Source organism: Akebia trifoliata, chromosome 2 (genome assembly GCF_017979445.1).
Source record: "Akebia trifoliata isolate Shusen 1 chromosome 2, ASM1797944v1, whole genome shotgun sequence".
Lineage (NCBI taxonomy): Eukaryota > Viridiplantae > Streptophyta > Magnoliopsida > Ranunculales > Lardizabalaceae > Akebia > Akebia trifoliata.
Genome location: NC_141376.1, coordinates 7,545,185 through 7,561,967, shown reverse-complemented (window position 1 = coordinate 7,561,967; position 16,783 = coordinate 7,545,185). Strand labels below are relative to the sequence as shown.

Below are 16,783 nucleotides of genomic sequence, written 5' to 3'. Positions count from 1 at the left end.
AATTCTTGTGTTCAAAGTTGTTGAAAACTATTAGCACTGATGGGAAGAGACTCTCCGAGAAAATCGATTTGTAGAAAATCTGTTAGAGCAAAATCATATATTGAAGTATATAATCAATAAGAACATAGAAAAAAATTACACAATACACAAGATATTCGTGGTTCGGTCAGAATTGATCTATGTTCACAACGAAAGTGATAATTTTATTATATTGACCAATCGAAGAATAAAATTAAAATCTTCATCTACCTCCTATATCTCTCTAATGATGCGGTTAATGGTTTTTTTTTTTTTTTTTTTTTTCCATTATATTTTGGCCTGGGGGTGCTGCCCCCCCAGAGCTCATCGGGGAGCTCGACCAACATATTTGCCTGATACATAGTTCAAAATCACCAATCAAGAGTAGAAGACATAACTTAACAAAACCTATACCAATCCCTAAGAGCTATCTTACTCTTCTCATCTCCATTCAAGTTTGATTCCACAGGAAACCATTATGGGGTAGATTCTGCAATCTAGAATGAAATATAGGCTATAAAGTGATGTAACTTTAGTAAGAGTGGTCCATGCACCATAGTTAGCATTTTAGGTTGTAAACCAACACTTTGGAATGAGACCGAGTTGAGATTTAGAGTGGTCCCTTGTAACAACACTTTGGGTTAATGAGTTTAGTTTCAATGCTCAGGCTAAGGGCATGGTTTTAAAACTCGTTTTGATATCTCTTCTCATTCATGAACAAGACCGAGTTGTCTCAGCTGAGTCAATTAGTTTTGAGAGATAAATCATTAAAATCGTTTTACAATTATTTATTCATATAAAATAATTATAATTTTATTATTATAAAATCAAATAGATTAGAAGAATTTTAATCATTAAATCATATTTCATTTATATAATAAATATTTAAATTTTAAATAAATTTAATTATTTTAATTAAAATATACAAAATCTTAGATGACTCGAACGAGTTTTACAGACCTAAAAAGAGATTTTCAAATATATCATCCAAGTCATCTCGTTTGTCTTGTGAGATTTCGCACATGTGAGACGCATTGCCTATCCGACCCGTTCATGGGACGAGTCATCTCGGATTCGGACCACATTTAAAACCATGGCTGAGGGCTTTGCCACTTACTTTGAGCCTGGGTCAACTCTCCAACCTGCCCAGGTTACAGCCCTGAGCCAAACGCCCACAAACAACGAAGTCATCGTGCCACAACGTGGAGCGAGCGAACAACAATTCTACGCTTTACTTGAATTTATTCAAGAAACATGGAGAGAGCGTTAAGGGCATACGGGGCGATGTTGAGGCTGGTGAGGCATTTGCCCAAGGACACTAGACCTTACTACTCCAAATACCTTAGAGAGAACTTCGTCAACTACAGAGAAGTAGACGCCAATGATGTGCAGTCCCTTGAAGAGCTCTTCAATAGGGCCTACGTTCATGCCACTTGGGTTCTCAACAAGGTGGCCTCTCTTCTTTCTCATCTTCCCTCTCTCTCACCAACATATAATTCCACAACTCTCCATCTAACACACATATTCACTCTCTTTCTCTCTCTTCTTCCTCTTCACTTTGCAGTATTCTGTGGATCAATCCGCAGCAGACAAACTAAAGGAGATATGCACCAACTGACAACCATATTTTGCGTGCCAAGTGCTTGTTAGTATTCCCCAATAAAGGAAGTTGTCGATTTTGTTTTTCTTATTATTTCCAGCATAATAGATAGAGTGGTGATGTAGATGTTATTTACGTGAGACTTGTGTGCGATGGATTGAAGACTTGAAGTTGTCTTGGTCTCTCTTTATGTTACAAATATTACATAAATTATGCTGAGTTGGATGTTCTAGAACATCTCCGTCTTTTTCGTTTTCAATGTAGCCTCACCAAATTATGCTAAGTTCTTTTGTTTGCTGTATTACATTTACTTCAATCACTTGGACACAAGTTAAAGGTTCAGTATATACAATATGGTTTTTGAAAACTGTCCAACACCACACCAAGATGATACACCCAAGTCATCTTGATAGTTAGTGAACAAGACGAACCACCGTGGCCGAGATTGGCCTTCCTCCAAGATAGACCAATGTTAGCTCTCCTTCGAACTAATCTTCTTTTTTTGTTTAAAAGGCTAGGAACAGTATCTACATCTACATGGCTTGTTAGCATTATAGTTATGGGAGTTCACAATTGAGGATTGAAAAACTTTATGGGTACTTAAAGTCAAGATTTTTCAATCTGTGTAGGACATTTGAGATATTGTCCCAAAAGACATGATTTTAGACATAATTGATTTGAGGAACATGATTTGATTTGTTCAGCATATGGCTTTGATTATTATGATCCATGTCACAGAAAGGAATATTATTTTTCTTTTGATAAGTATGAATTTCATTAAAATAGCAAGGCCAGCCGATGTGACCAACCCAGCAAAAACCGAAACAAAGAGAGCTACTCAATAACTAAACTACATACCCTATCCCAATTGCTTATGAAGTCCTTGAAGAAGACTCCTAAAGCCCTTGGAAACCTTTGACCAATAGAAAAGGCCCAAAATGGACAAAATAATTTCCTTACAATCCTTTGCCAACCCATGGAAAGTACGACTATTTCGCTCTTTCCAAATGGTCCAATAGATTGCAAACGGGGTGAAACTCTACAGAAACCTCGTCACACCTAAGAATTGCTCACCAATGAAGGACCAAGAAGCAAAGAGATCCTTGATCGTTTCCAATGAGCAAGCTGAAACCCCGAACAAACTTAAGAAGTGTTTCCAAATCTTCGAAGTAAACCTTCAATGGATTAGTATGTGATCCGCTGATTCTCCCGCTCTCAAGCACAACAAGCAACCATTAACCCCACACACACCTCTCCTTATTAAGAAATCAAACGTTTGAATCCTCCCAAGAGCCTCTGTCCAAGTAAAGAAAGCAACCTTTGTAGGAACCTTAGGGCCCCAAATGGCTTTATGGGGGAAAAGGGGGTCCTCAGAGCTACAAAGCGATTGGTATAAAGACTTGATTGTGAACCTCCCATCCTTGCTATCCTTCCAAATTCTCTCATCCTCTCTCCCAAGATCTAAGCGGTTTGAAAATGTATTGGCTATAAATCTCCTAAAATCGAAATCCCACGTCCACTCCCAATGCACAACTCTTCTAAAGTTGTCAACTAGTAAGCCTTTCTTGGAGGAAATGGAATAAAGGGACGGGAATTCCTCCCTAAGAGATCGAGTCCCACACCAATTATCTTCCCAGAATCGCACCCTATCACCTTTTCCCACTTTGAATTTCGTTCTCACCTTGAATAGCGGAAGAACCTTAACAATGTTTTTCCACAAGCCACACCCAAGAGGGGTTGTAAGTGTCCCACTCTCCCACCCAAAAGCATCTGATCCAAATTTCGCCACTATGACTTGTCTCCATAGGCTACCCCTTTCCACCCCGAACCTCCAAAGCCACTTGCCCAAGAGAGCCAGATTAGTCATCTCTAACCTTCTGATCCTCAAACCACCAATATTCTTCCCTATCACAGAGTGGAATTCTAAAAACAATATAATTTCTACCTTTAGTGTCTTCTCCCTCAGATGTCCCATCACAGCTCTCTTTTCAACAATTTACCTAACTACCAAGATACGCAACGTATTAATCCTTACTAGGTCAGACGAATGGGTGCTCCGATTCTCCATTCGTTAGTTTCTTGAGAGACTTACATTCACAATTCAATTCATATTTCCCAATCACCTCTGTTGTGTTTGCTCCCCATGAATTTGTAGAGGAGTGGGTATTAAAAATAGAGTCGTGATAATCTGACGCCCTCATCATAGAACTGTAGATCATTTACACAAGAAAATACTTATGATTATGCATATCCCGAGGTAAATGATCTATGATTCTGTGATGGGGGACTAGGGGGGGCGTCAAAAAATCATTATTCTTAAAAATAAGATGTATTTTGGTACAATGCTGGTCCAAGCCGGGTGAATCGGGTTGGCAAATGGTGTAAAAATCTCCCACCTCCTAATATTAATTATCAAGAGATATATGTATTAGTTGGTTGAATCTATTAATATTTTGTAAAATAAAAGACTTCAAAATCAATTGGATATATTTTGGGATTTTCTTCTATTTCTAGCATGGTGTAATTCTCCATAGATTTTTAAGAAATAATTGGGTTTTTTCTTTTATTTCTGGCATACATATATTAACCCTAGGATATATGGATTTTAAATTGGACCGTCCACAACTAACCTCAATTTCTTGGGTGCTAGTTTAATCTGTTTGTTTTTGTGATTTCTTTCTTTCGGTTTTTCTAAGATCGGATGGACTTTGATTTTTTCTGTGAATGAAGTAGCAGACTATAATTTGTTCATCCATCTATTTAATCAAATTTCCTGCATTTATATCTTTTCTGAGAATTTAGATAAACAGAATACCCTTTATCTTTTACTGCAATCTATTTTGTAACTTTTGTCATATAAATAAGTATTTTCCAAAATTAGTTAGAATCAATTGTACCAACACTACAACATTAATAAAATCAAGAAACACAGGATCTAGAGGATGAATAGTCTAATCACTTGAACAAAACATACTATTGATAAATCAACAGTTATGAATCAAAAGTGAGGTTGAAATTGATGGATTGAAGATGAGATTGAATAAATTAAAAATAATTTATCCGATAGGCTATCTAAAGAGCTTTAAGGTAATAGATTTTTGAGAGAAAAATCAAGGGTATTCTAAGGAAAATGCTGGACTGACTTAACACTGCGCTTACATTGGCAGTGCAAGAGAATCGTTGGTTTTTTAACTTGTCTCTTGAGGAAAGAAATCTACGTCTGTACTCTACCGTGACAGTAAAATGTTATTAAATGCAGTGTCCAACGAAGTCAGTGAAGGATGATTTTTTTTTTTTTTTTCTTCTTCTAATTAGAGATTAATGCTTTGTTTGGATTGAGAAAAATGAAGAGAAAAGAAACTCATTAAAAGAAAAGAAAGAGAGAAGAAATTCAGTTTCTTTCTATCTTTGATTTAACAATATAAAATCTTAAGTTTGTAGAGAAAAAAAAAAGACTAGAGTTGTAATTTTCAGTGTTTTTATTAATTATAACATTTCTTTTCCTCCAATTTGGGGAGAAAAAAATTGAGAAAAGAATTAATTTTTAAATAACAAGACTATTATCTTTTTTTAAAAGATTGAGCATTGACTATATAAAGATAATTATATTGTCTAATAATGTTGGAAACACAATATCCAACATCATTAAAATAGTATTTATGGTGAAAAGATAAAAATACCACTCATAATAAGGCGTGGTAAAGTTTTTTTTGTTTTGTAGATGAAGCATAAAAGATAACTAGTGTCCCATAGTATTTTACAAGAAAAGTGTCTATCATGGTTGAGGTGTATCTTTAACTTTTTTTTCTATTTTCCACAAGAGTCATGCTAGAGTGACCTTAGCCTTAGCGGGAGACACCTTGACATTGTGGGCCGCATATCTGTAATTGTGTTTTACTAGTATTTCAGAGAAAATGCATGTATGGGCATGCGCATCACCATGTCAAGATGTCCCCCGTGTATCCCCTAGTGAGTGAGGTCACTCCATTAATCTTTCAAACAATCACAATCTCAAGGGACAAACAAACATTAAAAAAATATATATATGACAATTTGGCTTTTAATAATTCTATTTTAAAAATATAAGTTTTAAATATAAATAAAGTAAGATTAGGGGTGAGATAATAAGGAACAAATCCTTTACGGTACTTATTTCATGTAGTACGCTGAAGTACCTTTTGAACGGTTGATAGAGCGTCATGTCAACCGCACAATAATATCTACCCATTTAATTTTGGAACTCCCATGACCGTCCAATTTCAAAGCCTTGAATCATGTTTAATTTAATTATTAATTAATTTATTTATTTTAATATCTTCTTTTCTTTTACATTTGATCTAAACCATCAATCTTAAGGCTTGATGTATTTTTTCCTACTAATGTGATGCTATCTCAACCAGCTGAAAAGTACCACTACAAGAATTAAGTACTATAGAAGATTTGCTCCCAAGATAATCTCGTTGATTTCTTTAGTGTTATTTTAGAAGATGATGCAGTTAAATAAAAATAAATAAAATTAAAAAAAAAAAAGAAAAATAAGGGATTTCTCATTGGCCCTATTGCTAGCTGGTAGATCAGACTAGTTAGACGATGCGGACGTTATCTCTTGAGTCTGCACAGTCTGGTGCTTGTATCTCCCCAAGTTTTTTTGCTTTCGCGTTCGTCCTCCCCCCTTTATTCTAGGGGGAGCTGTCCCTGTGTCTTCGGAGCTAAGCTATAAGCTAAAAGTGGGGTTTTTGTTTTAAAGGATAGAACTGGGTCCCCCTTTCCTTGTACTGAAAGTGTTCTAAGGCTAGTTAATCTAGTCTTTTTATTTTCACAATAAATAAATGAAGTAATTTTGATTACTCAATTGAAAATAAAGGATATCACATCTGTGTATAAGGGTGTCAATGAATAATCAGGTTAAAAACTTGAATCTAAATCCAATCATTTATTTATTAAATAGATAGTCTGACGCGACACAAGTAACATATATTATTACATTCCAATCTAAGTATCTAACGTTACAAGGTTATAGATTTCATGAAAACACTCAGATTAAAAAAAAAAAAAAACCTTTTTTCGACTTGATCAAAGGTGTTAAAAATGAACAGCTACCCAACACTCTAATTGAATTTGTAAATTAAAATTGTAAGGGTGAAAAATAATTTTTATTTATAAAGTTGATAAAATTCGTCCAGTTTTGATTTTGTGTCAAAAGGACGAAAATTCCTCTCGTCTGATTTTGTCATTTTTGCCACGTTTCAAACGGCTGTGCGTGTCGGCAAACTAGTTTACAACTGTGAGCAAAAAATCATCACTAGAGTTTTGAGTTTGCCCCCGTAAAAACTCTTGATTAAAAAGCTTGAGGTCGAAGACGAGTTCATTAAAATGGTTTCTATTTCTCTATCCAATTTACAGATTGGGTACTTTCCCTCACAATGGAAAACTTCCATTACGTTGGTCTAATCTTCTTATCCTTTCTTCTCATCTACAAACAACTTTTCAAAGCAAAGAAGCGAAATCTACCACCGAGTCCACTCGCTGTTACAATACTAGGCCACCTCCATCTCCTTAAGAAACCTCTACATCGAACCTTACAATCTATCTCTATTCGTACTCCTCCGCTTCGGCTACCAACCTGTACTCGTCGTCTCATTTCCATCAGCCGTAGAAGAATGCTTCATCAAGAACGATACTATCTTCGCAAATCGTCCCAACTTTCTTTCAGGAGAACATTTGGGTGGGCCCCTTATGGTCAGCAATGGCGCACCCTCCGCCACTTCACTGCAACCGAAATGTTCTCCTCATGTCTTCTAGCTTCCATAAAGAGGAGATCAAGTGTTTGATCAAACAACTGTTTCGAGAATCTTCGAATGAAGAATCCGGAAAGTAGATCTGAAATCTACATTTTTTGAGGTCTCCATCAATGTGACGATGCAGATGGCTGCAGGAAAACGGTGTTTTGGAGAGATTAAAAGGTAATTTCTAAGAGAGAGAGAGACGTTCTTTCCAAACCCGTCGATGAAATTGGGCTATTTCTTTCCTGTTTTGAGATGTTTTAGTTTTCTAGGTTTGGGGAAAGAGTTGTTAGTGATGCAGATTGCAGAGAAGTAGGGACGAGTTCTTGCAGTCTCTGATCGAAGAGCATCGAAGTACACCACAAAAGAAGAAGATACGAAGGCCGGGACGAGGGCGGTTATTGATGGTCTACTGTACGGACGAGATCATCAAAAGGGTTATGAAGGCCGAGACGAGATCATCAAAGGGCTTGTATCGGTAAGAATTCCAACTCTAATGGCCTTCGATTTAATCAACTTTGGCCCAAATTCAAACCCGCCCATTGAGAGAAAACACTTTCGTGCAAAGTTTTGCAATAAATACACTTTCGAAATTGGATTTTGTACTAAAACTCAAAATGCCCATAAAAAAGAGTAGGGATCCATAAAGGTGTCCCATACCTAACGAAGGTCAGGTGGCACCTTATTTTTATGCCACGTAGAATTTTGGGATTCATTGATGAATCTGCGCATAAAAGATCAGATTGGTTGGTGATGTGCATCCATTGATGATAAGATTGTCTTAAGAATGATTTATGATCATAAGATTTAAATTCTTTTTCAAGTGATAAGATCTAGTGGACACAAGTTATCAAACATCATGATTTTTGATAAGTGGGTTCACCAAAGGTTGGACCACATATTCATACAGTCAATGGATCTAAAAAATGTCACGTGTCATAAAAATGGGGTGGCACCCTTGGTTAGGTATGGGACACCGTATCCATACTCCATAAAAAAATCGGCTTTTATCAAAAATACTTTCATAAGCTTATTCCCAAGTTGTATTTATTCAACTTTAATATGTGCCCTAAGAGCACACGTTAACAAGACCCCCACAAAATTTTAATAACTTTCAAGAAAAATAATGTATTTTTCACAATTGAATCTTAATTTTAAATTTGGGAGTTTGGTAATCTTTCATTTTTAAAACCTTGGATTAGGACTAAAAATGTTTTCTTTTTAATCTAAGTGTTACCATGAAATCTTGAGAGTTGTGGTGTTGAATTACCAACAATCAAGCTGTGGTGGGTTTACAATTTTCCATATAAAGAATCCCCGGATTGGTGATTTTAATCCAACTCCCTTTTAAACCTAACTTTTTCAACTTTACAAATTCTCTCTTAATGAGGTGGATCCCGCCTGATAAAATTGAAGATGTTTGAATTATACTTAACTTTGCTGGATTTTAAGAGCTCTTGGACTTGGTCCAGAAAAATTAGCGTGTCTACATATTTATAATATGAAATAAAAAGGTAAAATAAACCGATTTCAAGTACCTGTGGGTATTCGTCAAGTAAAACCAATTGATTTTGATTCCTATTCGATTTGATTTTTTTTAGACTAGACTCTAATTTAGTATTGAAAATAGGGATCCATAATCGTTTTTGTTTCCGATCCAAAACCGGTTAAATAGGTACCATTGACACCCCTAACATGGAGGGGGGAACTATGGTTAACTGTAAGGTTGAAAGAGTTTGACTACCACTGGTTTGGGGGAGAAAACCAATGAGATTTGACCATCATTGAAATTTGTAAACTCCTTAAAACTTACTCCATTTTTAAAACTAAGTTATCCAAATTAACCAAATTGAAACTCCACCAAATAATTAGGAAAAGTTGATCCTTTGTTATAATGGGCCAAAGGGAGCGAGTCATTTGTCTGAAAATATAAGAGGATGATATTATCAAAATGCACAAGAATGTCCAATATTTGGGGGAGAGAGGGGCAACTCCGTCGAAAAGGGCATGTCATCATTTGAAAATTATAAGGGTATTTTCACAGTAGAGGTGTCAAAATTTGAGTGGGAGAGGTAAACTAGTTCAAAAGGGCAATAGTTTGAAAATAGGAGGATATCTCAATTACTCACATAAACTCAAGAGGTATTTAAGTTACCCAAAAAGTTGAGGTGGGACTAGGGGTGCAACTTGATCTCATTTAAATCGAGAGTTGAATCAAATCGATAGTTTTGGGGTGGTTTGATTTGATTTAGAATAAGTTGCGATTCGATTCTGAATTACGAAAATGAAGAATCAATCAATTTGGTTTGATTCTCGGATCAAGTTTGTATAGAATCGAATCATATCGAAAACCGAACCCCTATACAAAAAATAAATATATATGTATATAATAATTATTATAAATTATTTTAAGAGTTAATATATAAATTAGTGATCTTTTATGGATAAATTAATGATTTTTTTATGGATAGATTTATGATTTATCATATGAAATTTTATGTTTATCTTTTCATTAAAAAATATTACTCACAATTTATAAAATATTTGTAATCCGTGAATCTAAACCGACTTTAATTTGGTTTGGATTGGTTTGGTTCCAATGGAATTTAATTTGGTTCTGGTTCTTATTTAATGGAACTAATCTATGTTGATTCGATTCCAATTTGACCTTAAATTGAATTGAACTGACCATGTTGAACCCCTAGGTGGGGCAACTTCCCTCTCTCGCATCCCCTAGCTTCTCCCTTACATCTCCCTTACATACATGTAATGTCTGCACTATGACCAAGAATATAAGTAATTAAATAAGAATTTTCAAAAATCTATAAATAAAATCTCTCAACATAAAGAAAGTACATAATAATTCTAATTTGAAATTGATTTAATTGTCGGAGTATTTGCAAGAGGAGGTACACGTAAGTCTATTGAGGAGTAAATCTGATTTGAGCTTGAAGCTCACTTTGTGTATACTATGAGTTCGCTGGTATTTTATCAGTCAGATCGCTGATTATAAAAGTGATGAAATAGTTAGAAAACATGTTCTGGAATTAAAATAATCAGTGTACCAGAATCGGAATTTTGCCATGTTTTAGTGCACGAAATGGTAATTTAACCTTTTTTTATTTTTTATTTGGGATGTAATGAGTAAAAAGGAACTAATAGCTGCTCTCTGCGAAGAGTGAAGAGAACATAGGAGGATCGTTCCCAGCCTCGGGAACTAGGTGAGCTCTCACTCTCTCTCTCTCAATGGAGATCTTCCATTACTTTGGTTTGATCCTGTTATCCTTTCTCCTCATCTGCAAACATCTTTTCAAAGTGAAGCGAAATCTACCTCCGAGTCCACTCTCTCTTCCAATACTAGGCCACCTCCACCTCCTCAAGAAACCTCTACACCGAACCTTACAATCTATCTCAAACCAGTACGGTCCATCGTACACCTCAGCTTCGGCTTCCGCCCTGTACTCATCATCTCATCCCCATCAGCCGTACAAGAATGTTTCACCAAGAACGATATTATCTTCGCAGATCGTCCTCACTGTCTTGCAGGAGAACACCTTGGCTACAACTATACCACTCTCGCTTGGGCCCCTTACGGTCAGCACTGGCGTACCCTCCGCCGCATCACTGCCACTGAAATCTTCTCCTCGAATCGTCTCCTCATGTCCTCTTCCTTCCGTAACGAAGAGATCAAGTGTTTGGTAAAGAAACTGTATCGAGATTCGTCTTCTAACGAAGGATTCCAGAAATTAGATCTGAAATCAACATTTTTTGAGCTGACCATCAATGTGATGATGCGGTGGGTTGCAGGAAGACGGTGTTTTGGAGAGGAGACAAAGACCGAATTTGAAATAGAAGAGAAGAAGAGATTGAAGGAATTTCTGAAGGAAACATTCATTCCCAATATGTCGATGAACTTAGCGGATTTCTTTCCGATTTTGAAATTATTTAGTTTTCTAGGGTTGGAGAAAAAAGTGGTAATTTTGAAGAGAACTAGGGATGGGTTCTTGCAGTCTCTGATCGAGGAGCGTCGAAGCAAGAAGACCGATTTTTCTTTTTCTGCTGTAAAAGATGGAGAAGAGAAGAAGAAGAAGACGAGAACGATTACGGATGGTCTACTGTCTCTGCAGGAAGCAGAACACGAATACTATACAGATGAAATCATCAAAGGACTTATAGCGGTACGAATCTCAGGCCCTATTTACAACTGGACTTCATCCACAAAATTACAAGTTCAAAACAGAATAATTTCTACAGTTTGAGGCAAAATTTGATATCTAATTTTTAAAATAAAATAATAAAAAAAAAAGATTCCTTCTCTCTAGATTAACCTTTATTCTAAAATTTAGCTTAATTTGTTTAGTTAAAGAAGTTAGATCTGAGAAGTGAAAAATAGTGAAATCTTCTAGAAATAATTATGATAAATACTTAAATTGAACGATGATAGATCACCAATCAAACTGATTATTCACGTAATGCACAATTTTTTTATTAGACATTTAGCAGATCTGTTGTGATTTTATACTAACAAAGGTTGGATCTGGTAATTATTTGAGTCGCGTACAACTGATTTTTTAGTTGCATTTCTTACTAAAATCCCTCGTCTTCAACTTCCCTAAAATTCTTATAAAATAAAATCCTAATTTATTCTTTGAGATTTTAATGTGGAAGAAAATAAGATTTTGAGTGAGAAAGATAAAATTATTATCATACTCTATAGCTGTGGGATAAATTACACTAATCATTAATAAATTCTTTGATTCAATTGACATATTTCATTAATCATTAAATTTGAAGAATTTAAATATTAAAAAAAAAAAATCGTGGAAATGTGGGACTTATTTCTGTTTGCTTCGCATCATCCTGTAGGTGCAATCATGGCTTTTCCAAAGTTTTGACTTTGTTGCCACGTGGAGTTCTGTAATTGGCACGTGGCTCACATTTCCAATTTTATAATGAGTCGTGCTGGGGTGACGTTTTTCGGTGAGAAATATGACATTTTGACGTGATTGCGTGCACATTACCGTAGATGAATTTGCTGACATCTCGAGGAAAAATTTTTACAGTTATGTGCGTGCCACCCCTTCAAAATGTCAAGTTTGTTATCCCAAAAATGTCATTCCATAACTTTTGGTGACTTCAGATAAAAAGCATCTTGGTTGGTGATTATTGTACTAATTCCAATCTAGTTTTATTTCTAGAGAGATTTATCATGCAGACCTATCTCTTGCAATTTTATTGCAGAAATTTCCTTATTTTATCAAGTTTGTTACTTGAAAAAACCTTACTTTAAAAATCATGTTACTATGACTGATTTAATAATATTTTAAATCTTCCTAAGTTCATTGGACTCACATGGATGATCAAATTAGCAATCCAGCGACATAGACTTCTAGATTTTATGGAAAAACTAAGATTCAAAGAAAAGTTTTTAAAACCAAAAATCTTTTTAGGTTGGTCGTAGGTGTTGAAAATGAATTGCTACCGAACTCTCAAATTAAAAATTAAAAATTAAATAGTGAAAATTAATTTTTTTTTTCTTATTTTATTTAAATCATAGAATTTTGTATTTTATACCCTGTGGCATTAGATCATGTTTTTGGATACAATAAATTGATGTGGTTGGAATTCACTCTTAGGTATGTTTAGTAACAAATTAAGTGCATATAATTGAAATTTTTGACGTGGATCACCACTCTAGGGTTTGCTCGATAACGAACTTGATAAAGTGAGGCTTGGTGGGTAACAAACTTCATAAAGTGAGTTGCTCTTGGAGTTGTTAGAACTCGAAGAGAGTTTTTGTAATAAAAATGCAATAGTGGGGTTTGTCGGGTAAATCTCTCTTATTTCTATGCATTGCACTTGAGTATATTTTATTTGATAAATTTGTTTTGAATGATGATTTTCTGAACCCCCCCCCCCCGACATACGCCCCTTAACTTGGCATGTGCTAGAACCCATAGATCTTTTTCCTTGGGATGCACAACTACATATATTTATGGGGATGTAGAGTTGTGTATCCCAAGGGAAAAATATCTATGGTAATCCCATGTCATGTCAGGGAGCATCAGAAAATCACGACTCATTTTTTTTTTTTTTTTTGTGGATTAGGGAAACAAAAGTTAGGAGTATTTCCGCCCCGTGTCTTTAAATTTTTCCATTAAATGGCATCTTTTCAAATTTGAAGATTTAGGTCCCCTCCAAACCACTTTAAACTTAAACTAACCCCCTCTTTAAATCACTATTCATTCTCTAGACCATTATTCTTTCACTAAAAAAAAGTAAAATAAAATAAAAACAATTGGTGGTTCATTAATCAAATGACCAGCTTGGTCTGATTTTTAAAATATGGAATCAAAGGAATTTAAAATAAGTAGGGGATAAAAATGGTATTAAAACATGTTTCTATGAAAAGATAAGGCAAAAAAATGATATTTATGAAAAGCAATGATGACAAAATAGGTATTTAGAAAAGGTGAATAGTGATTTAAAGAGTCCCTTCAAAATTTCTCTCCCCCTCTATATTTGATTAACGGGAATAGTGATATAGCGGGGATGTCTTAAAAATGAAGATCGGTTGGAGATCTCCTTCTCGATATTTGGTGTTTTGAAGATTGGTTGGAGATGCTCTTAGGCTAGTGTGACTTGAATATATTAGAAAGACTTGGAATCTTACTAAGGATTGATGGGCCCATGGCGTTGGCCAAACAACATTACAGCCATCTGGATTTCATGGTTGTTGTGTAAATGTCTTGTATTCCGTTGTGCTACGCGGAGCTGTAGGGGTGTAGGGGCGGAGCCCCTAGGACCAAAATTTTCAAGGGGTACAAAATGGGCAATCTTGTAATATTTTCTTAATGGTTTTTTTATTTTTTAGGGGTTTTTGTTTTGGGGAGTTTTACATGTTTGGTAATTCTCGGGTATATAAATTGAGATCTCTAGGACTGTAAAACTTATGAGAAAATAGTGATTATTCTTATTTTGTTCCTTGGACATAGGTAGTGACTACCGAACCACGTAAATTCTTATGTTTTGTGCGATTGAGTTATCTTTGCCATTTCGTTTTTTTCACAATGTTAAAAATCAAGTTTAGAAATAGTCAAAACAAAAAAAAAAAACCTATTTTAGCTTGATCCAAGGCTTTGAAAATAGATCATCCAATGGTAAAAACTGTTTTTTTTAGTTGTTCTTGTGAAAGTTCTTAATTTTTTTTTTATCTACATTCCCTTTTCATTTGATCAGTTTGTTGGATGTCACATGGTGTTGCAGTCACAAAATTTACCTTACGAAGGGAAGTTTTGTCTGAAAAGATATCACCGATAGTCTCTTTCCAAGTTGAAATTGATTTGATTGTACAAGTATTTGCAAGAGGAGACATGTATGTCCATCAAGAGGGAAATCTAGTTTGAACTTGAAGTTCAATTATTTGTTCATAGTTTCCATTTTTATTCCACACAAGACTGATTCTTGTGCAGGTTCACTAATGGGTTGGCTGAATATTAACATTGTAATTTGGCCTGGAAGAATGTGCATGGAAATTTTATAGATGCTGATCAAACTTTAATTGCTAGTGCTGGACATGGTTTCACAAATCCTCAGAGCCAAGATGACTCGCCCGATTCATCTAGATATTGTTCATGAACGAGAAGAGATGCCATCACTTGATAACTGATTTTCTTCTTCTTTCAAGTTTAGAGATCTGGGAAAAAGCTCCCATCTTGTCCATGATAATTAAGATGACTAAAGAGTCATCTCGGAATTGTTTGTGAATAAGACAAAAAACTGAGATTGGGAATCATGCTGCTGGAGAGCTAACTAAAGCTTTTCTAACCTACTCACTGAAGTATGAGCTAACTACTTTTCCTTTCTTATGCAGATCATGTTCACGGCTGGAACTGACACATCAGCTGTAACTATGGAATGGGCAATGTCACTTTTGCTAAACCATCCAGAGGTGGTGGAGAAGGCAAGAACCGAGATCAACTCTCACGTAGAACACGGCCGTATCCTAGATGAGTCTGATCTTTCTAAGCTCCCTCTTCACTGTATAATAAAACGAGACGCTTCGATTGTTTCCTGCAGGCCCACTTCTAGTACCCCATGCTTCATCAGATAGATTGTAGTGTGGGTGGATTATTCAATCCCACGTGGAAACAATGCTGTTGGTGAATGCTTGGGCCATTCATAGGGATCCCACGGTGTGGATGGAGCCTAATAATTTTCAAGCCTGAGAGGTTTGAAGGGGAAGGCATAGATGGAGAAAGGGAAGGGTTCAGATTTATCCCATTTGGATTGGGAAGAAGAGGATGTCCCGGAGCGAGTTTGGGGATGAGGCTGGTGGCGTTGGTTTTGGGCACATTGATTCAGTGTTTTGAGTGGAAAAGGGTTGGAGAAGAGGAGGTGGACATGACTGAAGGGTCTGGGACTACAATGCCCAAAGCTAAGTCCCTGGAGGCCATGTATAGGCCTTGTCAAACCATGGTGAACATTCTCTCTCAACTTTGAGAAACAAATTTGTGTAGATGAGTTTGTATTTCCAGGACTGGGGGCCTTTGTTATCTTTGTTATTCCGTGGGTAGCAAATGCAGCAAGTGGGGGTTAACAAAAAAATTATTATTGGGACAGACGGATTGAATTTTATTCAATGTCTGTGTGATCAACTCCGACTGCATCAAAAATGTTTTTTTTTTAATTCTACATATTGGGTGACAAGTATTTGAGTGTTTGTATAGAATCGAATCAAATTGAGAACCGAACCCCTATACAAAAAATAAATATATATGTATATATAATTATTATAAATTATTTTAAGAGTTAATATATAAATTAGTGATCTTTTATGGATAAATTAATGATTTTTTAATGGATAGATTTATGATTTATCATATGAAATTTTATGTTTATCTTTTCATTAAAAATATTACTCACAATTTATAAAATATTTGTAATCCGTGAATCCAAACCGACTTAATTTGGTTTGGATTGGTTTGGTTCCAATGGAATTTAATTTGGTTCTGGTTCTTATTTAATGGAACTAATCTATGTTGAATCGATTCCAATTTGACCTCAAATTGAATTGAACCGAACCATGTTGAACCCCTAGGTGGGACAACTTCCCTCTCTCGCATCCCCTAGCTTCTCCCTTACATACATGTAATGTCTGCACTATGACCAAGAATATAAGTAATTAAATAAGAATTTTCAAAAATCTATAAATAAAATCTCTCAACATAAAGAAGGTACATAATAATTCTAATTTGAAATTGATTTAATTGAGGGAGTATTTGCAAGAGGAGGTACACGTAAGTCTATTGAGGAGTAAATCTGATTTGAGCTTTGAAGCTCACTTTGTGTATACTATGAGTTCGCTGGTATTTTATCAGTC

General features: G+C 35.4%; 1 protein-coding gene and 1 pseudogene across 2 annotated transcripts; both read left to right on the top strand.

Annotated features, from left to right (window-relative positions):
• Window positions 1-1,106: 1,106 nt before the first annotated feature.
• Window positions 1,107-1,901, top strand: LOC147409245 (complex 1 protein, LYR family protein). Its single transcript, XM_086426910.1, has 2 exons — window positions 1,107-1,467; window positions 1,583-1,901. The coding sequence occupies exons 1-2, from the start codon at window positions 1,273-1,275 to the stop codon at window positions 1,634-1,636; spliced, it is 249 nt and encodes an 82-aa protein (XP_086283036.1). The 5' UTR covers window positions 1,107-1,272; the 3' UTR covers window positions 1,637-1,901.
• Window positions 1,902-6,208: 4,307 nt separating this feature from the next.
• Window positions 6,209-16,195, top strand: LOC147409244 (cytochrome P450 81Q32-like; annotated as a pseudogene). The gene is made up of 6 exons (XR_015170408.1): window positions 6,209-6,248; window positions 7,022-7,400; window positions 7,483-7,581; window positions 7,703-7,838; window positions 10,623-11,579; window positions 15,275-16,195. The product of XR_015170408.1 is annotated as a cytochrome P450 81Q32-like (transcript).
• The last annotated feature ends 588 nt before the right edge of the window (window positions 16,196-16,783 follow it).

What these genes read in the sequence shown, in the direction of transcription:
- LOC147409245 (XM_086426910.1), top strand. Translation starts at nt 1,273, where the DNA reads ATGGAGAGAGCGTTAAGGGCATACGGGGCGATGTTGAGGCTGGTGAGG. An exon ending in CCACTTGGGTTCTCAACAAG is followed by an intron (nt 1,468 to 1,582) that starts GTGGCCTCTCTT and finishes TTCACTTTGCAG; the next exon opens with TATTCTGTGGATCAATCCGC.